Source organism: Nansenia antarctica, assembly GCF_963989245.1.
Source record: "Nansenia antarctica genome assembly, chromosome: 1".
Taxonomy (NCBI): Eukaryota; Metazoa; Chordata; class Actinopteri; order Argentiniformes; family Microstomatidae; genus Nansenia; species Nansenia antarctica.
Window position 1 is genome coordinate 41,044,839 of NC_137674.1, and position 22,592 is coordinate 41,067,430.

A 22,592-nucleotide genomic window follows, 5' to 3' on the forward strand; every position below is an offset into this window, starting at 1 on the left:
GGCTGCTCTGGTGCACTGGCACTGTACCAGGTTCTACACAGTTACAACCTCCAGGAGACTTTCTCTGAGACTGTAGCTCTGTTGAACATCCTAATTACTACTCCCATGACAACAGCTGAAGCTGAGAGGTGTTTCTCGACCCTTAAGAGAATCAAGAACTTCCTGCGAAACACAATGGGCCAGGAGCGCCTGAATGCACTGGCCATGCTTTCAATGGAGAGGGAACTAGTCAGGAAGATGCCTGATTTTAATGAGAGGGTCATTGATTGTTTTGCTGCTTTGAAAGAGAGACGAGCTAAATTTCAATACAAGTGAGCAGTATGTATGCCGTCCATATTTTGTATTTTGTAGTATGTAAATAGTTTTATCCATCCATTGCACATTATCAGCCCCTGTGCCACTGCCCTTTATCCTGGATTTGCTGCACCTAAAATAAAATATGTGATAACTGAATACCAATGGCTGTGAGAGTCAATTTATTTAAGCCCGCTGATTTAGGTGAATTTACCCTTGAACGTGTCACCTTAACCATCAACGCAACAATTGCCCCCCCTGAGAGATTTGGCAGGAGCCGCCACTGGGAGGAGGTGTGTCCCGCGGCACCAGATGAATTGAAACAATGGGGGATAGATAATGTAGATGCCCAGCTGCAGGAGAAAACAAAATAATTTGTTCATGATCTGTGTCAAGCAGGGTTTTTCCTGCATAGAGAATTATGAGGCGGCTGCCTCCGTCATATTTTAGCCGCCTTCAGCTCTCGACAAAACTCTGACGGTCGTATTTTCTACAAGCGTTTCTGTCATTTCTAACTGCAATAGCGGCACTGCGCCGACGTGGTGGCGGGGGCGCTGTTTCACAAATAAGTTAGCTTTCGTTTTTGCTAGCGAAATAGCTGATAGTTGATGTTGACTGCTCAAGGAGAATACACATTTGAAAGTACAGAATGCCTGAGAGCCTTATATTGCATTATATTACATTATATTTTGATCATCTGGTGGCTGAATATTGTGTTGTCCTTTACATAAATAATGACATTTCCACCATAAATTGATGCAGAAAGGTCACAAATTGGTGCATATCAATTCACCAGAATGGTAGAAATTAAGTGTTTGATGCTCGTTTAAGGACCCCCAGACAGCCCTGCTTCATGGGTCCCCCCGTGTATGATGAGGGTCCTCCCTCATGTATCAGACTGTAAAACTGATTATATTTCATTGACATATCACTATAGGTATAAATTCCATCCAAATTCAACTGTTTAGACTTTGTTTGCATCCACCAGTGCTCTCCTGCGCGCAATTGCTTTGCGCAACCGCCTCCATTTCACTCCGTTCCATATTATTTTATGTTAGAGACCGACCCAGGCCCCCCATCACAGAAAGGAAAAATGATGTGGCCCTCACAGAAAAAAGTTTGGGGACCCCTGTCCTAAAGGCACCTTTCAAACATCATTTATTGGTTATATTGAATATAACATACCTGTTAACTGAGTTGTTTTTGTTTAAACCTCGAAAATGCCTCCAAAACCCGCTAAATTATCGAATATATCTCAGTCGCAGCAAAAACGGACTCAATGTGGCGCGACCCCGCTCTCGCGTGAGCCCCTGGCCAGCTCTCAGGTAACATCCCCATCGGATACCAGTGAGACAAATACCTCCGCACTCAAACTGGACATTCTCGCAACTGTCCGTAAGGACATTGCTGAAATCTTAAAATTTGAGCTACGGTCTACCCTAGGCAGTGGTGGGCCGTCAGGGCCAGCAAGGCCTTCTCTGCTGCCCTAAACATCATCAGAATATACATTTTATTTTAATATATTTTTTCCACAAATATGTATTAATGGTTCCCCATAGTCTATTCTCTTCATTTCATAGCTTTCAGAGATAGGAAATGTTAGAATAGGTATAGCATAGCATAGAGTACAGCACAGTGTTTTATTTGTATAGTATAGTATAGTGGATAGTGTACATAGCCTTTATTTATGTAAACCAGCTCTTTTCCCTTCTTGTTTTTAGTTTTCTTTCCTAGCACCAGGGGAGCCCCCCCTCCCAAATGTCGTTGTTTGGTACCTGTACCATATCAATGACAATAAAGACCATTCATTCATTCATTCATTCATTCATTCATTCATTCATTCATGTAGTCCCTCCCTCTCGCTTTCTCTATATATATGCACCTCTGCATTCCCCTTACCTCCCCCTTCCCCTTACCTTTCTCTTTCTCTCTCTCTCTCTCTCTCTCTCTCTCTCTCTCTCTCTCTCTCACACACACACACACACACACACACACACACACACACACACACACACACACACACACACACACAGACACACACACACACACACACACACACACACACACACATACACACATAAACACACACACCTACTCTGTTTCTGTATCTCCCTCCCACCACCACCTGACACTCCCACCCATTATTCTGTCATTACAAGTCACAGGCAGGTTCTGGCATTGTGGGGTTGAAACAGGTACAGGGGTACAAAACCCACCCGCCCAACCCTCCCTCCTTCCATCCTCCCTCCCTCCATCAATGCCTTAAATTAGCCTCACTCCAGTGTGACACCGGAGTCTCTGCATGTTAAACTTCCTGCGCTCAAGAAATGTTAACCTGAAACTCAATTAGATGCATCTATCACGTCTCGGAGTTGGGGATGATGGGGTGGTGTGGGGCGGACGGTGGTGGTGTGTTTGGATTTGGACTAAATCCGTTTGCATACCTGTCTCTCCACCCCCTCCCTCCTTTTCTCCATCTCTCTCATTGGACCATGTCCCATCTCTAGAGTCCCTGGGCCTTGCAGCCTGAGTGACAGTCTGTTTGTGCTTTAGCCAACTTGTCATTGTCTTGGCAAGGCAACAGTATAGTGTTGTTGAATGCACAGACACTCTAGTACCCGGGCTAGATGGGCCTTTTTTCGGGTCCATACAGGTTAAAGGTGGTGAGGTGAGTTAGCCTGCCACAAACACTAGAATGTATAATGCTTTGGAATATAAGTGAGAAGTGCCACTACAGTATGTATAACTAGCTTTTACATACCTTGTTTTACATTTTGGTTGTTTACAAGGATATGCTGATAATTACCACTATTTAAAAAAGTAGCATATCATTTTGATTGTGGCCACAAAGGGCAGCAAAGCTACAGTATGTATAACTAGCTTTTACATACCTTGTTTTACGTTTTCGTTGTTTACAAGGATATGCTAGTAAAAAAAGTAGCATACAATTTTGTTTGGGCCACAAAGGGCAGCAAAGCTATGTATAACAATCGGTTCCCTACCGCCCCTTGTTTTGTAAAGCTGTGTATGCTATGCCTATATTATTTATGTGTGAGGTTTTCTATGATGTGCTTCTCTGTAGTGTTGTGTTGTTGTTATACTTTAAATAACAAATGTAAATATACTATGTTTAATATAAAGGACTTGCCCAGATAGAGTTCTTGCCACCACTGTTGTAACAGTTTTTTTTTTTAGCTTGTTTTACATTTTGGTTGTTTACAAGGATATGCTGATAATTGCTGATAATTGCCACTATTAAAAAAACAAATAGCATACAATTTTGATTCCGGCCACAAAGGGCAGCAAAGCACAAAACTACACACTGCACACCTTTAAGGTATCTTCTTTCCCCTCCACGTATATTCACACTCTTCAGCTCCTGTGACTCTGAACCCCCAACACTGCCCACCCAAATGTCAGATCGTCATTTGTTTATCATCATCATCGTCTCCCTAACAACCCAGAGAGGTTCGACTACTACCTTTCGGCCCCGGGTGCAGAGGGCTTTAACTCAGGGACAAACATCAGGGACATTGAGGTTGGGAGGACTTATCTATGGGCTCTGGGTGTGATTACAGAGTCTGCACAGAGGAAGGGAGAGAGTTCCTTATAGACCGGAGTCTGGCGACTAGATAACAAGAGAGGATAGTATAAGGCTCACTCTTCAACCGAGCCACTTTACTTCTCGCCATTGGGCAAATCCCCAGAGAATCAGAGTGCAGCTGGACTGGGACGGAGGAACGCTGTCATTCTCTGACCCTGACTATAACACCCATCTACACACATTTAAACACTCTTTCACTGAGAGAGTCTTTCCATACTTCAGTGGTGGTAAGCTAAGGATTTGACCATTGAGGGCGTCTGTTATGAAGGAATTGCCCAGGTGTCACAACGAGCCAGCTCAAACCCATAACATGAAGACTTTGGACTCGTAGTCACATTGCTAACGTAGTGCTTAATTGTGTGTTAGTTCTTTATTATATTACGTACAGTATACTATTAATGTGCTTTGTGGAAGCGTGAAGAGTTTTTACGCTATACTAAGTTCTGAAGATGTTACACTATGGTAGCCTTGTACTATAATTTCTGCTTACACACTTTGCTAGGAGACTGTTTTGTAAATAACTGATAATATCTGAAATATCTTGGAAGGCTTCTGGTCCTGACAGGTTACCTCCTGAATTTGTAGAAATATTCACTAGCATCTCTTTTAACAAGAATATACACTTGCTCTCAGTTAAATCTTCACCTTCAACTCTCTGGACCCTTTACATCACTCTTGTTGGTTAGGAGAACAAAGACCCTGAACAGCCCTCTTCATATATACCCATCATGTCATTAAATGTTGATGGTAAAATTATCGAAATTACTCACAAGAAATTAGATCCAATCCTACAGTATTCTCTATTATTCAATCTGTTCCCTACCGCCCCTTGTTTTGTAATGCTGTGTATGCCTATATTATTTATGTGTGAGGTTTTCTATTATGTGCTTTTCTGTAGTGTTGTGTTGTTGTTATACTTTAAATAACAAATGTAAATATACTATGTTTAATAGAAAGGACTTTCCCAGATAGAGTTCTTGCCACCACTGTTGTAACAGGTTTTCACACAACTACATTTCATAATTCTGTATGTAAAGCCAAAATGACTGATTGATGATTGGAAATGGAAACTGCAGTTATGGTTTCATTTTGTTCTACCTTTAATTTACATAAATATTAATCTATGTAATAGATTAATCTATTTATCTATGTAAATTATGCTTTTAGATGTACCTTATATTTCTATCCACTTTAAACTTGTCTTAACTTTGGATAGTGCTGCTGTAGCCGCTTTCATACAGCATAGAGCGCTATTCTATTTGGTTGAGGCCAAAGAATTTCTGAATTATTCTAACTATGAGAATATCTACAATTATATCACATTAAATTTACTGCTAAAACTCAACAGGATTTCTGAGTAAAAAAAGTAAAGACCCGACATGAAAGGCGTAGACTTCTAAAATGCCACCTGGTTACACAAGCATGCAAGTGCCTAGTGGGAGTATTGTCACATGTTGTGTTTGGAGCTAAAAGGGCAGTGGGGGGATGTCATGAATCGAGACAGGATAAAAAAACATGTTTCTCATCTGTAACATTGATTTTTATATTTAAAATACTGTATTTTCACCAGTAAATGTTCTGGTATTTATACAAGGGCATTAACTATGTAAATCTGGGAGGAAATGGATTAACTGTGTCATTGTCATAATCGCAGCCATTACTGATAATTGCTACAGCCAGAGCTATTGATATGCAGGAGAGAGAAAGATCTAAAGAAAATGGGCCTGACTCTCGTTAACTGGATCATACACTCCCTCTAGTGGTTGTAAAATGTGTTACACCACTCTCCACCACTCCCATCAACATTCTCTCTCTAGGTATTCAGTTATTTAGTTGACTATTCTGCCCTCTTGTATAGTTTGGTCTCTGTTTAATCTTGCATAAGCCCTTGAACTACACTGGCAGGATTGTGTGGCTGAGACTTAGTTTATCTGTGCTGCGCACACCATGTGGCTGCTCCTCTCCAATGCTCTCCTCTCTTCTTCTCCTCTCCTTTCGTCTTCCCCTCCTCTCATCTTCCTTCCTTGGCCATCGCCATTCCTCCTACTCCTATTATTTTACTCTCACTCTCTCCATCTTTCACCCACTTATTTTCGGCATGTTTCTTCCTCATCCCTTTCTCACCCCATTGTCCATTATCTTCAATCACTCCTCCCTTCATCAGTCCACCAGTTGTGTGTCTGTGTGTGTTAGTGGGACACTTGGCTATGGGTGTTCATGTGTGTATCTTTGTCCGTGTGTGTGTGTGTTAGAGAGAGAGCTAGTCTGTCCTCAGAGATAAGGCTGTGAGAGTGGGCTGGGGGAGGCAGGGGAGAGATGGGGGAGGCAGGGGAGAGAGATGGGGGAGGCGTGTAGAAGAGTGTCCAGGGCACACTTTGTTCATGTGTCTCATGTCTGAGTGGACAAATGCTAAGGAGGTAGGGTCTAGTGGAGAGGGAGGTCCCCTTCAGAGGTGTCCTTTCCTGCCATCCAGGAGAACAATTACCTCTTAGTCACCTTCCAAGTGTCCTACATTACTGATCTTCATAAACACTATTCAGAAGTGCCCTTGGAAGTGCCGTAGAGAACTGACCATGAGATTTGACCCTCAGCCTGAAAAGAAAAGTTCAGTTCTAGCCTACTACTGTGGCCTACCTTTGTGAACATTCCTCACAAGCAACTTCACAACGTTACCAATGCTAGACCTACATCTTTAACTCTCTAATGGGAGTATGAAAGAACAAATATATGTAATGATTAAATAACATGTCTATACTCTACTTCAGAATAGGATGAAATGACACTGGTCGATGATTAGATCCATTCCTCTCCCCTAGTGGGATTAGATTAGAATGTGTGAGGGTGAAGCTGATACCAGATCTGTGCACCTGTCACCATAGCCCCACAGGTATTGAGCAACCCACTCCCCCAGGCCTGCTATACTCTGACAGGGCTCTGACATCTAGAAGGAGCCACAAACAAGGCCCCCGGGGCCTCTTCTCCAGTCTCACAGATCAGAGACATTCCAGTGGTTCCAGTGTCTGTCCGTCTGTCCATCTGCCTGAGGTTAGCTTAGCTATCCGTCTGTCGGTCTGAGGTTAGTTTCACGCTAGATTAGCAGGACTGTGTGCATGTTTTCCAGTCATCGCATAGGTTCAGAATACATTTGATTTCTAAAATAAAAGGACATTTAGGAATTTCTACATCGAAAAAAATGCTCATTAAAGATATAGATATAGAGTTCATTAAAGATATAATGTCTTGTAATGCTAAACTTTGATGCGATTTGGTCCTTGCTTGGATGTCGCTTCGGCCATCTCCATCCACTACAGAGGGATTGAAATGCCAACGTTTTGAGCATGTTAAGCTCTTTCAGAGGGTCACCCTATTCATCTGTGTATGTATTTCTCCTCTGTCCTCCCATGACAGTTGTGTGGAAAAGACAGTGTTTGTAGGGTACAAGCTGTTCTAGGTGTCATCGGCATGCTGCTCTCAACCTGAGAACCACTGAACTCTGAGATTGGGTTTAGGAGGGAGAACATCTGTGGGTGGTAGCTAAGCAAATGCCTCTGGTATTCTTTGCGCAGTCAGAGTGTCACAAGGAAGATGACAATTCAATTCAATTCAATTTGACTTTATTTCAGACAGACAGGTCCATATCAGTATAAAACAATAATAAAATACAATACGAGGACAACAACACAAATATAATCATTGCAGTTCACAGGTCCATAGTGATTAAAATACATATAGACATTTGTTTCAATGTTTCCAAAAACACGAGGAGTACCTTGTTTCACTTTGTGTGGGCTCAATTATGGCCATTATGATAAAAAAAAAATGTTAATCAATTAATCGACACATACATTTGTACATACAATTCCTCAATACAGCATGAAAGGTGAACATTACTAGTCACAAACATCATGCAATCATAACAACACTATTTTTAGAGTTACGGTACATTTAATGTCATACTGCACACCATAACTTGAGCAGACTCTAAGCAGTTGCTGTAAGCCAGCACTATAAGGAGACAGGTGGTTAATAAGACTATCCCCCACCATACATCCATAACACTCTTTTAACTTTATAGAAAGATCATCCATATACAGATTGAAGAGAACAGGTGACAGTATTCCACCTTGTTGAACCTCATTAGTCACTAGGAAGGGTGCAGATATAGCCTACTCTTACCCCATCTAGCTTGCATGCTTTGATGTGAATACCAAAAGTGCAAGATCCTTATCAAAAATGGGGGGACCCCTCGCTCTTGTAGTTTAACAAACAATTAACCATGATTAACTGCCAATTTGTCAATGGCATAGCACCACTTAGCATCAGGTCTAATAACCACTCGTATCATTGTTAGAAACATCACCCACATTAAATTCATCACTCTTAACACAGTTAAAAATATCCCTGTAATGTTTTCTCCACAGTTCAACAATATTTTCAGACCTAATCCCATCAATACTGGATGGCAAGGGCATCTTACTGTTACTGATAACCTTGACTTTGTTCCAGAATTCATAGACATTATTCTGCTGAAGCTTTTTGGCCATGGATTCTGCCCTCATGGCCTGCCCATTTCTTTTAATAAAGTGTACAGCATATTTCAATCTAATATTAGTTTCTTGTGTTCACACTCTTTTCCTGATGATTTCCCCAGTCTTTAAAAGCTTATTTGGCCTCTACACGAAGTTCAGACACATATTCATTCCAACCTGAAATTATATTGTTTAGCCCTTTTTTGGCAGAATGATTTACTACCATTATTTTAGACAATTCACAATTTTATCATACATTATACATAGATCACTATTGTGGTTTTGGTTCTTACAGTTAATGTTGCCACACAGAATAGCATCAAGTGGTATACCAATATTACTTAAGCTCTTATCAGTCAGTGAATTGTAATGCCAGAAGTCATCTTCTGTAAGCCTTGACTAATCTAATTTCCCACGTTGCTATCATAACTGGTCAACTCAGGTAGATTCTCAACATGTAATATAATAGGGACAGGTGTGTGATCTGTTGTAGCCAGACCATACAAGATCTCAACTTTCTCTAGACAATCATGAGCATCGGCTGTACATACGTACAGTATACAGTGATCCAGCCAAGATGTTGTATGCCATGCTTCACTGGTATACAGTGGGGGTGCAAACATCTGGGAAAAAGTCTGTGTTACAATTAATCTCCAAGTGAAAGCTAAGAAAGCTAACCTGAACACTAAATGCTACAAAGTTACCTGACACCTTTCCGCACATTTTAAAACAAGGTTTCTTGTTATTTTGATTTTTTTTTAAATCATGGTTTTTTTAAATGATAAAAAAGGAAAAGGGCCCTGTGCAAAAGTTTGGGAACCGTTTTGGATTATTATTTGTTACGTTTTGAGAAGATGATTACTAAGGCCCAGACCAAGGTGATTTACTCGTTAGGCCTTCAATGAGTCAGGTGAATAATTCCAGGGTTGACAGCACCTCACTGGCTGAAGTAACTCCATGCCTTCTAAAGTATCTGGCTGCGGTGGCTGTTGTGTCTGGTGTTAAAAACCATGGGTTCCTCTAAACAGTTGTCCAAGGATGTCCGAATCAAGATAGCTCACTTCCACCAACAAGGAGAAGGCTGCAAAAAACTCTTGCAACATTTCAAACTACCCATTTCCACTGTCAGAAACATCATGAGGATATGGAAAATAAATGGAACAATTGAAGTCAAGCCCAAAAAAAATTCAGATAGAATGGCCCGAGATCTGGTGAGAAATTCTCAGAGGAACCCACACATCAAAAGAGCTGCAAAAAAGCTGCAAATAAGAGTAGCAGACTGGTCCAGTTGTTCACATGACAACAATACAGCGTACCTTAAACAACAAAGACCTACATGGCAGAGTTGCCAGAAAGAAGCGTTTCCTATGACCTCAACACAAAATTAAGCGTCTGAAGTATGCAAAAGAAAACCTTGAGAAACCTGAAGCCTATTGGAACAATGTGCTTTGGACTGACGAAACCAAAATGTAACTTTTTGGCCACAACCAAAGAAGGTATTTTTGGAGAAAAAAGGGTGAAGCATTTGTAGAGAAGAACACCGTGCCAACTGTTAAGCATGGAGATAGATCCATTATGCTTTGGGGTTGTGTAGCAGCTGGGGGCACAGGCAATATTGTGTGGGTGCAAGGAAGAATGGATTCCACCAAATATCAAGACATTCTAGAGGCTAATGTTCGAAGGCCAGTCCAGAAATTGAAGTTGAAGAGAGGTTGGGTATTCCAGCAAGACAATGAACCGAAGCATACCTCAAAATCAACCATGAAGTACCTCCAGGAAAGACGGATGATGGTTTTGGAATGGCTATCACAGGCCCCAGAATTGAATATTATTGAAAATCTGAGATCAAGAATACCAACCATTCCACAACCTGCAAAGAAGACACACAATGCTAATAACTTGAAAACGTAAGCCAGAGATACCAGCACGGGGGGCTAGGGTTTTAGCCGCGGGATGTGTGAGTGTACATTTCTACTCACCTGTACAACCTCCGACATTTCATGTCTCAGTGAATGGAGAAAGTCTGCCAGCAAGATGGCACAGAGAATGTGACCGTGGGCACAATCGAGCGCCGGTTGCTCGGAATGTATTAAAGGGAGAAAACGTAATTTTGTCTCACACAGTCCCCCGGCTATATGAGTCTGACTCTGTGGGTTAAGCTTGTGTACTTTCAGAGGGTGGCTATCAGTGCACACAGATAGCAGGTCTAATGGAAATAGACTACATTGGGGTTCATGCCACGCATACTTGCATATTAAATCATCCTAATATGTTTTCTCTTGCTTGGGGGATGTGGGCAAATTGGCTGTGTCAAAACCATCTACATTGATGGGAGGTAATATTGACTTGACTGTTCTTGATAAAATGTCGGTTATGTCTGACATGATCTTGGTGTGTTTTTAAAATGATGGACAGTGTTATGCATTGTATGACATATTTTATTGTATTGATTGTTGTTATTACAGTACATATCTACTAGTAGGTATGATGGATACTGATCATCTAAAAGTGCGTAGCAGAATATCTCCTAAGGGTTGAGGGTCTTTATCTCTCTCCAACAAACACACACACACACACACACACACACACACACACACACACACACACACACAGGATTACTTTATCCATCTCTCTCCCACTGTCTCTCTCTATATCTCTCTAACACACACACACACACACACACACACACACAAACACACACACACACACACACACACACACACACACACACACACACACACACACACACACACACATACACTTTTCACTCTCTGATGTTCTGGTGGAGAGAACCAGCTACCGTTGTTATGGTGATGGGGGCGCTTCACTAGTGGTCGAGTGGAGTGGCGAGGCCTCTCAGTGACGGTGTCCTGATTACGGCCAATTATGTTATTTCACTCCTGCATTGTTTTTAATCGGCCTGCCCCGTTACCATGGCGCCCGATGATAGGCTGCTCTTTTCAGTCTTTGCTGGCTGTGCCCCTGAGTGTCTATACTGCTGTGTGTGTTCATTTTCAGGTCATCCTCTTTGACCGTGTCTGGTCAGGCAAGCTTAAGGAATGGAGTGGGTAATGGTGGCTCTTCAGTGGATGCAACAGACAAGTCATTGATGTTCGTCTGTGTCTATTCGTAATGACAGGAGGCAGGACATTAATTTTTCCTGACCTGATAACCAAACCAGGGAAAACTCTGGGCCCTTGTCGTAGTTTATAACTACGCCCTAGAGGTTTTCCTGGTCAGATCATACAGGCCCAGAGTTCTACCCTTATCAGATCATGTCACCAGGAAAACCCCTGGCTCTTGTCTAGCACATCAACCAGACAATACCTTATACCTTATACAATATGGTTACACAGAAACGACAAGCACAACACTGATTGTACTGTACAGTGTATCTGTCACACTATATTTGTATATATGAGGCTCCTTGTTTGGATATTCAGAGAGAGGCAGCTCAGGAAAACTGGCAGTAGTTCATCAGCACGTGGAGCAGAACCAGGGGCAGGTTTCTTCGTCTCTCCTCTCTCACACCATAACAGTTTAGTTCAAGTTTGTTTCCTTTTGTATCTTTCGCCTGACAGGGATAGAGGAGTGAAAGGACTTTTGTTTACATTCAACACAATCTGATTTGCACAAGTGTGAAGCTGGAGAATGTAGGAGCTCTGCCTCTCTCTTTCTCTCTGGTTGCTGCTCGTTCTCTCTCTCTGCCTTTTTCACTCTCTTTGCTACCCCCCCCCCCCCCCTCTCTGTCTCTCTCCCTCTCTCTCTCTCTCTCTCTCTCTCTCTCTCTCTCTCTTTCTCTCTCTCTCTCTCTCTCCCTCCCTCTCGCTCTCTCTCTCTCCCTCTCTCTCTCACACTCTCTGTCACTTGCTTTTGGTAGCCTGTAATTTTGCTTTTTCAATCATGGCTGGCTCCCATGGCAACTATATCTGCTGAGTGGCCAGTGAGGTGCTGTGAAATTGTTCCAGGGCCTTGTGGTAATTGCCATGGCAGGTTAGATGGAAGGGCACAATGCTCTCTGCTCTGTGTTCAGATGCATTATTACACAGCATTGCCTTTGTGTACATTGGCTATTTTGTTCAGTTTTGTTTTGATTTAGATTTGACATAAAACGTTATGTAACATGTGTAGCAAAACACATTCTATTCCTAAAGTGTTACTTAAAGGAAAAGTACATTGTCTTTTTGGGGGGATAAAGTTTGAATATGACAACAGTGCTAATTTATTTTTCTTTCTTTAATGGAGATTAAAGTTTGTTCTAGCAATAGTTTTTCACTGTCATGGTTTTTCTTTATCTTTGTAAAACAGTCAGTGATATCCTACTGTGTTAATGGTTTCATTTCACCTCCAAAGCAAGCCCATGGACATGTCTGTGTTAAATCAACAATGTCATCGCCTCTCGGGTTCCTTTTTGCTGCAGTACAACAGTGACACCTGTAGGCCAAACGCAGTAATGTAGAGGCATGGGGCAGCAGGTGCAAGCCAAAGGTTTATTACTTTATTACATATTTCTTTCCTTACCTTGTCATCTACAATCCACTCTTTCGGTTTATTTCATAGCATTTTCAAAACAAAACCAATGGAAGTCAGTGTATCTCAAGGTCATTTAAACTAAGTCACTGTGATGATTTTGGCATGGAATTTAATCCATGCTTTCATCAGTGTCAAAGAGCAGTTTCGACTTACTCAAACAAGAATAGTTAAACAATGAGGTTTCTGTTTTGGGATCCTCGTTATGCCTAGAGGGGTTCACATAGAGCAAGCCAAGATGGGAAGTTAGGAAGGTGATACGAGCGCAGGCATGCACGCACGCACGCACACACACGCGCACACACATGTGCACACTCACACACATACACACACACACACACACACACACACATACATGCACACACACACACACACACACACACACACACACACACATACACACACAAAGAAGTACTGTGTGTACACTGTCAAACTGGGTAGTGGAATCTCTGACTGGATTCTTGGGAGTGATACCAGAGAGTTTTTAAGTGACATACAGCCTGTGAATGTCAATTGAAGAAGCCAACATGTGGTAACACGGTTGTTAAATGTGTATTTGTATCCGCTTTCCTCACCTCACAATCAAGTTGTTCTGGATCTGTGTAAGAATGTACCTTAGGCTTAGTTCATACATGTTTAACAAATCACAACACGTAATGTAGAATGGATCACGTTTTGCCATAGAGTAGTGTTGTTATCATCACGCCCCTGGAGTCTCTCCTGTCTACTGACAGCTATTCCAAAGATGCTTAGTATACAAACAGGAAGATGTACAGGAAATGGAACCTGGTGGCTATGCGTCAAGACATGTCTCCTAATCCTATCCTGACAATGGCATTGTGTTCGCCTTGCTAAGAGCATTCCATGGATTGCTGCTCCCAGTGTGACATAAGGGCTGGAGGATTCTGGGATAAACCCAGAACCCCCCCCCCCCAGCCCTGTAATAGGCTGGATTTGGGGGGTGCCTGCCCTCGTATTCCCTATTTGTTGGTGAGAGTTACCCTCGGAGCGTAATAGGTTGTCTGAGTTTTTTTCCCCAAGAGTGGCTTTTTTCATGGTGTCACATGCATCGCCTCTGAGAAGGGAAGCAGGGGAGGGTGGGGGGGGGGGGGGGGGCTGAGAGAGGAGGTGCGGAGGAAGAGATAAGGAGATGGCTGCGTGTGCAGAATGCTCATCCTCTCCTCGTCTCTCTCTCTCTATCTATCACTCACTCACTCTCTCCCTCACATTATGGTATCGCCCCAGCCAACTGTTTACTCACAAAACTACTGCAAGGTTGTCTCTCTCTCTCTCTCTCTCTCTCTCACTCACTGTTTTCACACACATTTGGGGTAATGTGCGTGTCAATTGTGCCTGCCATGAATAGAAACAAGAATATTAGTGACTTTGCAAAGCTGTTGAATCTGAAAAGCGTCATTTGATGTTTCATCCATCCATCCCTCCACCCATCCATCCTTGTCAAGTGTATGACAATAATCCACACGCATAGATCCACTCGGCACCACATTGGGTAACATACCCTCACCTCTACCATACATGGGACTACACACTGAGCACTTGAAGCTGTTAGCAGCTAGCGCTTTGGTGTGGGAGGTGGTGTGTGTTTGTGTGTCTGTGTGTGCATGCGATGGCCCAAGGGCAAGGCACCGCCATCACTGGATGAGTTATAGAGCTATTACAGAACCGCTAAACCGGTAACTGGGGTGATAAACCCTGCGTCTGAAACAGAGGTGGCTGGTGACAAGAGACATGGGGCAGGTGACTATTAACACGCCCTCCACCACGACACTGGGCTGTGCTAGCCTACAGCCGTGGACGCAGACACTGCGGCGAAACGGAGCAGAGAAAATGGCTGCCGTCTCCTTCCTTTTCTCCCTTTTTCTCTCGTCATCGAATCCATCTCTCTCCCCATCTTCTCTCTTTCTACAGTGCCCATACTCCTCTCTTTCTTCTTCTCTATTTACATTGCTCTTTCTCCATCTTCCATCTCTCTCTCTCTCTCTCCCACTCTCTCTCTCTCTCACTCCTCATCTCTCTCTGTCTCTCTCTCTCTCTCTCTCTCTCTCTCTCTCTCTCTCTCTGCCAGCAGCCAACATGAGTTTATGCAGGAGATGAGAGAGAACCAGCTTTGTCTCACCCCTCCCTGCCTCTTCTACCTCCCTCCCTCCCTCCTTCCCTCCTCTCTCCCCCTCTGAAAAACCTGTTTTATTCCCATCAGCTCCACACCTCTTATCGGGCCCTTGCAGAAGCGTGGCGGGCGAGAGCCCCCCATAATGAGGTGGCGAGATCTCAGTCTCCGATCACTTTGGCGCCTTATCATCCCTGACACCAATCTCCTTGACTGACATTTCCTCCCCAAACAGTTATATAAACCCACAGAGCCAAAGGATCAAGAACGGAACAGTCAATGCTGCAAAGGATGGAGGGGAAGAAGAAGAGGAAGAAGAAAAAGAAAAACAAGATGTGGAAAACAAGAGAGGAAAAGAAGAAAAAGAGAGATTTAGAAGCGTGTGTAATGCTATGGGCATAACCGTTTTTGTTTCTCCCTCTCTTTTCTGTTTATCTTTTCTTTTCTGGTGTTCTTCTATCTAATTAAAAAGGAAACTTTGCAAAAAACCAGCAGGAAAGAGGATGATATGGAGTGTTGTGGCTAAGATTGTTAGCCTAGTGGGACACTGAGGTGGATGGGATGTTGTCAAATTGCACAGCTAATCAGCTGGTGAGTCTAGAGTGTCTATCTTTGATAATGGATCGAATGAAGCCATAAGCAACACATGCAACGTTGTGCATCCCCAGAAGCATTCAAATGTTGGTACAGCCCACTATTTGTATGGGTACTCCCGAGTGTGTGTGTGTGTGTGTGCGTGTGTGTATGGTATGTGTGTTATTCAAACTATGTTTTTCATAGAGGAGATGAAGGGAGTAGCCTATATGACACAGCTGTAGCAAACACATACAAATACATCCCTGACTCCACCATGTATTGATGCAGGCGTGAGATCTAACGAAACTGTTAGCCTACACATGATAGGGTGTACCTTATAGGTTTAGCCACTTGATATGGATGCAACATAGGAATGCATCGTACATTAACACAGGAGCGAGATATTCTATTCTAAAGGGCAGTGGCCTAGAATAAAAACCATTAAGTGTGCATTTGGGAAAAACTAAATGATGGCAGAAACCATTTAACACATGCTGCCAAAGTGAAACATGGGCTTATCTACCCTGAACAGGAGAGTGGTTGTTTTCTCTTCATGTGCCTCCAGTCTAGCTAGTCCACTGTGACAATGAGTACCATTAAAACAGGGACCTGAGGGGAAGTGTGTACGTGTGTGTGTGTGTGTGTGTGTGTGTGTACATACACACACACACACACACACACACACGCATTCACACGCACACCACATATTATGTGTGTGTGCGTGTGTGTGTGCGCGTGTGTGTATATGTGCGTGTGTGTGTGTGTGTGTGTGTGTGTCTGTGTGATGTGTGTATTTTCGAGGAAAAGAGAAAAGGGAAGAGGTGAGCAACTTCATTTCAAAGGCAAATCCAGTGGTATGATTGTCGGTTTATATGCTGTGAATTTAAAATGAGGTGAGAGCATTTGGTTTGCTCTCATCAAACATAGGGCACTATTGTATGTGGCTGACTGGCAAAAAAAGATCCTCATATAGATTAGATTAGATTAGAGAGACACCATGGTAAATGGACTGATTTATATAGCACTTTATTCCAAAGCACTTTATACTGGACTATCATTCACCAATTCACACACCCATGGTGGAAAGCTACCATGCAAGGCACCGGCCCGCTCATTCAGACCTATTTGGGATTCATTGTCTTGCCCAAGGACACCTCGAGATGTGAACCACCGTTCTGCCGACCTTGCGATCATTAGACGCCGGCTCTACCTCCTGCGCCACAGCCGCCCCATCAGACATAGAGTGCACACTTAATTTTACTTTTTACTTTCATTTGACTTTAATTTTCATTATGAAATAAAAATATAATTTAAAATGACACACTTCAACTAAGCAGGACGTCTCTGGACATTACATCTATTGTACACTTTGCAGAAGAACTGTAGTAAGTGCTGCCCAGTGTCCGAAAAACACAAACGAAAATAGAGATACACATTTGCACAGTAAGACACTTTATGAATATCCAGAATTGATAGGCCTATTCAACGCTATTAGAAATAGTGCATTATGTTGATCAAATTTGATCTTTACTTTACTGTTTACTTACTTTACTTAGACGAAGCTTGCAAAGTAAGCATTTCATTTAATTGTACAACCTGTATCTGTGCATATGACGATTAACTTTGACTTGTTTTGTTAAGACCTCTACATTGTGTAGAACAGTAGCCTACATAACAGTTACCTGAACAATTAGTTAGTTCTGTTATGTTAGCGGATGAGAGTATAGAGTATTTGTAGCTTACAGGTATGGAGCATTCACAAATATGTATGGCATCTATGGAATGCATCAGAAACTTTCGGCTACTATGGTATGCTTTTAAGAGCTCAAACACTTAGCCTATGGATATGTTTTGTCAATAATACAGCTGTACGAAAAACCATACAATCTCTGGGGAAAAAAATCACATCGCAAGCACACACTTTATTATCCCACCGGCGGGAACAGGTGAGCACCACATCACATGACAGCAGAGCCCCGACATTGGTAAAGGTTACTACAGTTCATCACCACTACAGCGGGCCACGCCCTGTTCGAATCTGGAGTCCGGTAAACCACGCCCACTCATCAACGCGGTAATGACATTGGCTTTCACTGGTTGCTAGGGGCGTTTACTTCCGGTATTGCTGGTGGCTGGAATTTCAGGTTTCCTCGTTGTGGGTTTATGGGTGGGTTTGCGAGAGCGCTGAACCCAGACACAGGCAGAATATCCTACTCGGGAGTCTCCGTTACTGTGAGAAGCTACATGCAAGTTACTGTAGGGACGGCGATCATAGGCAAGCATGACCGAAAGCTCCGCGAACAAGCCGGCGAATGGAGAAGTGTGTCACCGAGCCAAGAACGGTGTAAAACCGGGGAGAAACGGCTTCGCGAAAACCCATCACCACTACCATCAGCAGCAGCAGAAGTATGTAAGCTGTCCCGAGGACAAGGTGAGGCCCCGGCTATGGATGGATGATGCTGGGGAAGAGGCTAGGAGGCAGATCTGCACACCCGGAAACACCACAGAGTCAGGGATGGCAAATCCCAAACAGTCTAGATAGATCAATACAAGTAAACCAGTCCTAATTAGATCTCTGTGCTGTTATCTTAAAATTAACATGACATAACGCATTGCTATTATTATTAGCCAACATTTGGTGCACACAAATATCGACTTTAGGATGTTAGTTAGGATGACTTCTATGATCATTATCTTGCATGTCCAAATCGTCTGTATAACTAGCCAGCTGTGATCCATGATAGCATGTACTCAGTAGGGTTACCAACTTTGCTCTGTAAAGCCAGGCAAAAGCTGGCTAGCTCAGCAATAGGCTATATGGCTGTGTGTGTCTGGTCATTTGGTTTCTGTGTGTGTTGAGTTGAGTTGGTGTCTATAGAGCTAATGTTGTTGTGTGGACAATGCAGATCTCTGTTATAATTGGGATAGCCTGTGTGTGGTCACCATGGGCTTATAATGGCTATGCCATTTCCTACTTTGCATCAAGCCAGAGAGTAAGTAAATACACCAGCTAGGATGTTTCAGTCCTTATCTAACAGTTGGGTTTCCCAGTTTTATCTTGCTTGCTACAGTATCTGCAAACACATGTCCGGTCTTGCTGTCACAACCAACAATATCCCCAGTGTAGAAATGGATCACTTATTGTGGTCCGTCCACTGTTTGATGGTTATGTACTCTCCACTTTTTTTGCTATATTATGGTTGGTTTTGACTGTTTGTAAATAGGCCAAAAACACCTGTAACAAATGAATAGTTACTTTTATTTGGAAGTGGTTTCTAACCTTTACTCTCTTGAAGTGTTGTTATCATAAAAGTCAGGTGCCGTTGGTAATAGAATCAGTGTCCTGTCTGCTCTCAATGTGCTGTCTTTGGCGAATACACCTGTGTAGGTCTACATGTCCATAGAGAGACTACTCAGGAGCAGAGCTGTGCTAATTAATTTTCCAGCCCTTAATTTTAATTAGGCCAGTGGGTATAATACTGGATAACATCTCTTATGAGTCAACTATGGCATTCATAGGCTTGGCTGTACAGAATCAAACTGATATTTTGGCTATTCAATAGCAAGAGGCGAGTGTATTTCAGCTCAGCATTTACAAGGAAAAGTAACAAATGTTTGGCCCAAATAACATCTGTTATGAGTCGACTACTACAACAGCATAGCCTATGACACTGTCATTAACAGCATGCAAATGTTCTCTTGAGTACTAAATTCAGCATTTGCACAGAAATAAATAAAGGACAAACCCTAGTTTGGTCATTGACTTGACTTGTACTGGGTGATAAGATGATACTAATTTGGAAGTAAAAGCAATGACTTTTCCTTTAGGTCTACAGTCTCTCTCGTGTTTGGTAAGGCGGAGGGGAATGCATGGGCCATGACTGGTAATCATGTCTGAGCTGATTGTAGTTCACACGGATGTCACCGTTGCTAGCCTCTAAGGTATTTGAGAGAGGGGCATGACTAGTCACATGTGGTTGCAAAGCAGTACGGCGAGTTTGAGCGAGACTGACTTGATGTGAAGGCAAGGAGTAAAAGGCCAGTTGTATGTGTGTGTGTGTGTGTGTGTGTGTGTGTGTGAGTGTGTGTGTGTGTGTGTGTGCGCATGCGTGTGTGTGTGTGTGTGTGTGTGTGGATGCGGCGGGGGGGTGTGGTCATGTCATGTCTTGTCATGCTAACCTGTGACTTCATACTTCATTTCACATTTACATTTTTGGAATTTACTAGACGCCTTATTCCAAAGTGACTTAAGGCCAATGCACACGGCGTGCGATTTTTGTTGCACGACAACATTCGATTTTGAAGTTTGAATGGAAGTCTATGAGAAAATCTCATCCCAATGCACACGGCCCCGATTTTAATCGAAAATTCGATTCCATTCGTTTTGAATGGGACAAAGCACACGGCGTGCGAGTTTTGTCGCACTGTCAAATTTAGCAAATTTTGTAAAAGTTTGTGGTGCGACGGATTATTGCATCACAGTGGGACAATTGGGGAAACTTCAACTGGTCTATCTAAATTAATTGAGTCACTCATAACGGGGAGAGAGACTGGAGCATACCTTTTTATATAGTTATAGTTTAGCAAAAAAGCTTGCTATCATTACATAAAAGCATATCAACGTTAACGTTGCTACTCACCCATTTTCGTTTGTCTCCTTTTGTTGATGACTGTCTCCGTCCTCCGAATCTATGTCTGCCTGATCATCGCCCATAATAATAAAGTGGCTTTTATAATACACCTTTCTGGCTGTGTGTTTTGTGTGTGCTCCCTCTCCTGACATTTTACCAATACCCCTAAATCAGAGGACCCACATATTTTATCACAATATGTCCAGTTGTATCTTGTAGAAATTGTGGAAGCAAGGCAAGCAATATTGGTAGAGCCTATTGTAATCAGCCTGCCTGGTCCGACTACGTAACAATAAAGTAACAATTGAGAATGGAATGTTGTGGTGCAACAAAATCGTGCACGCCGTGTGCATTGGGATGAGATTTTTTATGATTTTCTCAACTTGAAGACTTCAATGGTGTGAGTTGAAAATGGAATTCTGCGGTGCAACAAAATTGCATCGCACGCCGTGTGCATTGCAATCGAATGTTGTCGTGCAACAAAAATCGCACGCCGTGTGCATTGGCCTTTACAATCGATACATTTGACTAAGCAAGTAAATCATCAATTCACAGTCGTAGCAAGAAGAGTAATCTAGCTCAGGCCAGGGGCCATTGGCAGTCGTCGTGATAGAAGAAAGAAATAATAATAATTATTATTATTATTAAAACAAATTTGTTTTTTAGACACTGGAGAAACAGTACAAGGGGGAAGTAGAAATCTAAGGACACACAGTATAGGGGGGAAGCAGGTGTCTCAGGAGACACAGTACGGGGGTAGATGTCTCAATACTAATTAGCCTACTATGACAAGATAGAGTTGATAGCATGAATGAAGCACTTTGAAAGTGGCTAGCCTAGGCCTAGCCTACATAAAAAGCTTGTTAGCCCAATTTACTGTAAGGCTGTAAGCTAGCCTTATCTAGCCTATGTTTTTGTTTTAAAAACAGAAGAAACTAGCAGTAGTCACCAATCACCATGTGTCTGCATTGATATCTAACATTGCCAGAATGTTTATTTTTATGGCTTTTGGCAGACAGTGTGGTATCAGTTTGGAGAGTGTTCAGATTCACACAGGGACCATCCCCTTCATTTGACTCTCAAAACATCCGGATTGGCTGAGCGGCAGTTTGTTTATAAAGCGTTTACTTGCCGTTCACACTAGCAGCCTATAGTTTTACATACTCTTCCAGAGTAATAGCTTTACAGTCATCACAGCAAGTTAGGCCTACCTCCAAATGAATACAAGTTTCTCTTCGGCTGGCTATCATAGAAGACACCATAACAAGAATTGAATGCAAGTACAGTAGGCCTATACATGGGAGCCAGCCACCTACTAACTGTTTCTTTCCAGCTCCACTGGCTGGGAATTCCCAGTCCCAAGGCGGGCTATTTCCTGACGAATTTTCAGTTTAATGATAACACGTGTCTCTCATCAAGGTCTATCTCATGCTAGCATCTGCCGGAGAGGATCATGCTCTCTGCTTGTGCATGACTCCTCTTGGCCATTTCCTCATTCCCCACTCGTTCCACAGGTCCAGCAGCACACAGCGTGCAATGTGGGTCTGTACAGTCGTCCCTTCAATGAGTCATTTGAGGAGACGCCTATGCTGGTGGCAGTGCTGACCTACATGGGCTATGGCATCCTCACCATCTTCGGCTACCTACGAGACTTCCTGAGGGAATGGAAGATCGAGAGGTGCCACATTGCCAGAGAGAGGGAGGAGCAGAGGGTGAGTGAGAGTGAGAGAGAGAGTGAGAGAAAGAGAGGGAGAGAAAGAGAGAGAGTGAGAGTGAGAGAGAAAGGAGGAGGAGGAGGAGGATGATGATGATGATGATGAAAATGCTAAAACCTGGACAGAGGGAATGGGTGTCTACAGTAGTTTTAAAAGTGTGTCAGACGGTTTAGTCTGACCTGAACGGTTAGGTGAATCATAGTTGGCACGCCTGGAATTACACCATTAACCTTGTTGTGTTACAATTTCTTTAGCTGTATAAGTTTATTGAGTTAGGCTAATACCAATGTCTGGTCTAACTTACATTGTGAATAGCTGCAATGGAAATATGTTGAATTTAAAAAATAGGTTGGTGTGTTGATTACTTATTTCCCCCCACTGTATATATAAAACAACATTAGATCTCAAATGTAATGTTTATCCAAGAGGAAGGAGGGCATTAGCCAATCAAAACCGCAGGTCATTCGGTGTAACCACAGTCACTCATTGTGACAGTACAGTAATAAACAGGAAGTACAATCCAGGATAACATTCCCATATCGTACTGTACACGACACTTGTCTCGCTCACTCACTCACTCGAAGA

General features: G+C 42.7%; 1 protein-coding gene across 2 annotated transcripts in view; it reads left to right on the top strand.

The window, feature by feature from the left end:
* Nucleotides 1-17,942: 17,942 nt before the first annotated feature.
* The window catches only part of sptlc2a (serine palmitoyltransferase, long chain base subunit 2a), a gene marked incomplete at both ends in the record, with an annotated part of 26,290 nt that continues 21,640 nt past the window's right edge, over nt 17,943-22,592 (top strand). The window contains 2 exons of one of the 2 annotated variants that reach the window (XM_080549229.1): nt 17,943-18,092; nt 21,807-22,004. In XM_080549229.1, the coding sequence (XP_080405355.1) occupies nt 17,943-18,092; nt 21,807-22,004 (348 nt within the window). The remainder of the gene's footprint in view (nt 18,093-21,806; nt 22,005-22,592) is intronic. The other variant, XM_080549230.1, reaches the window with a different exon arrangement.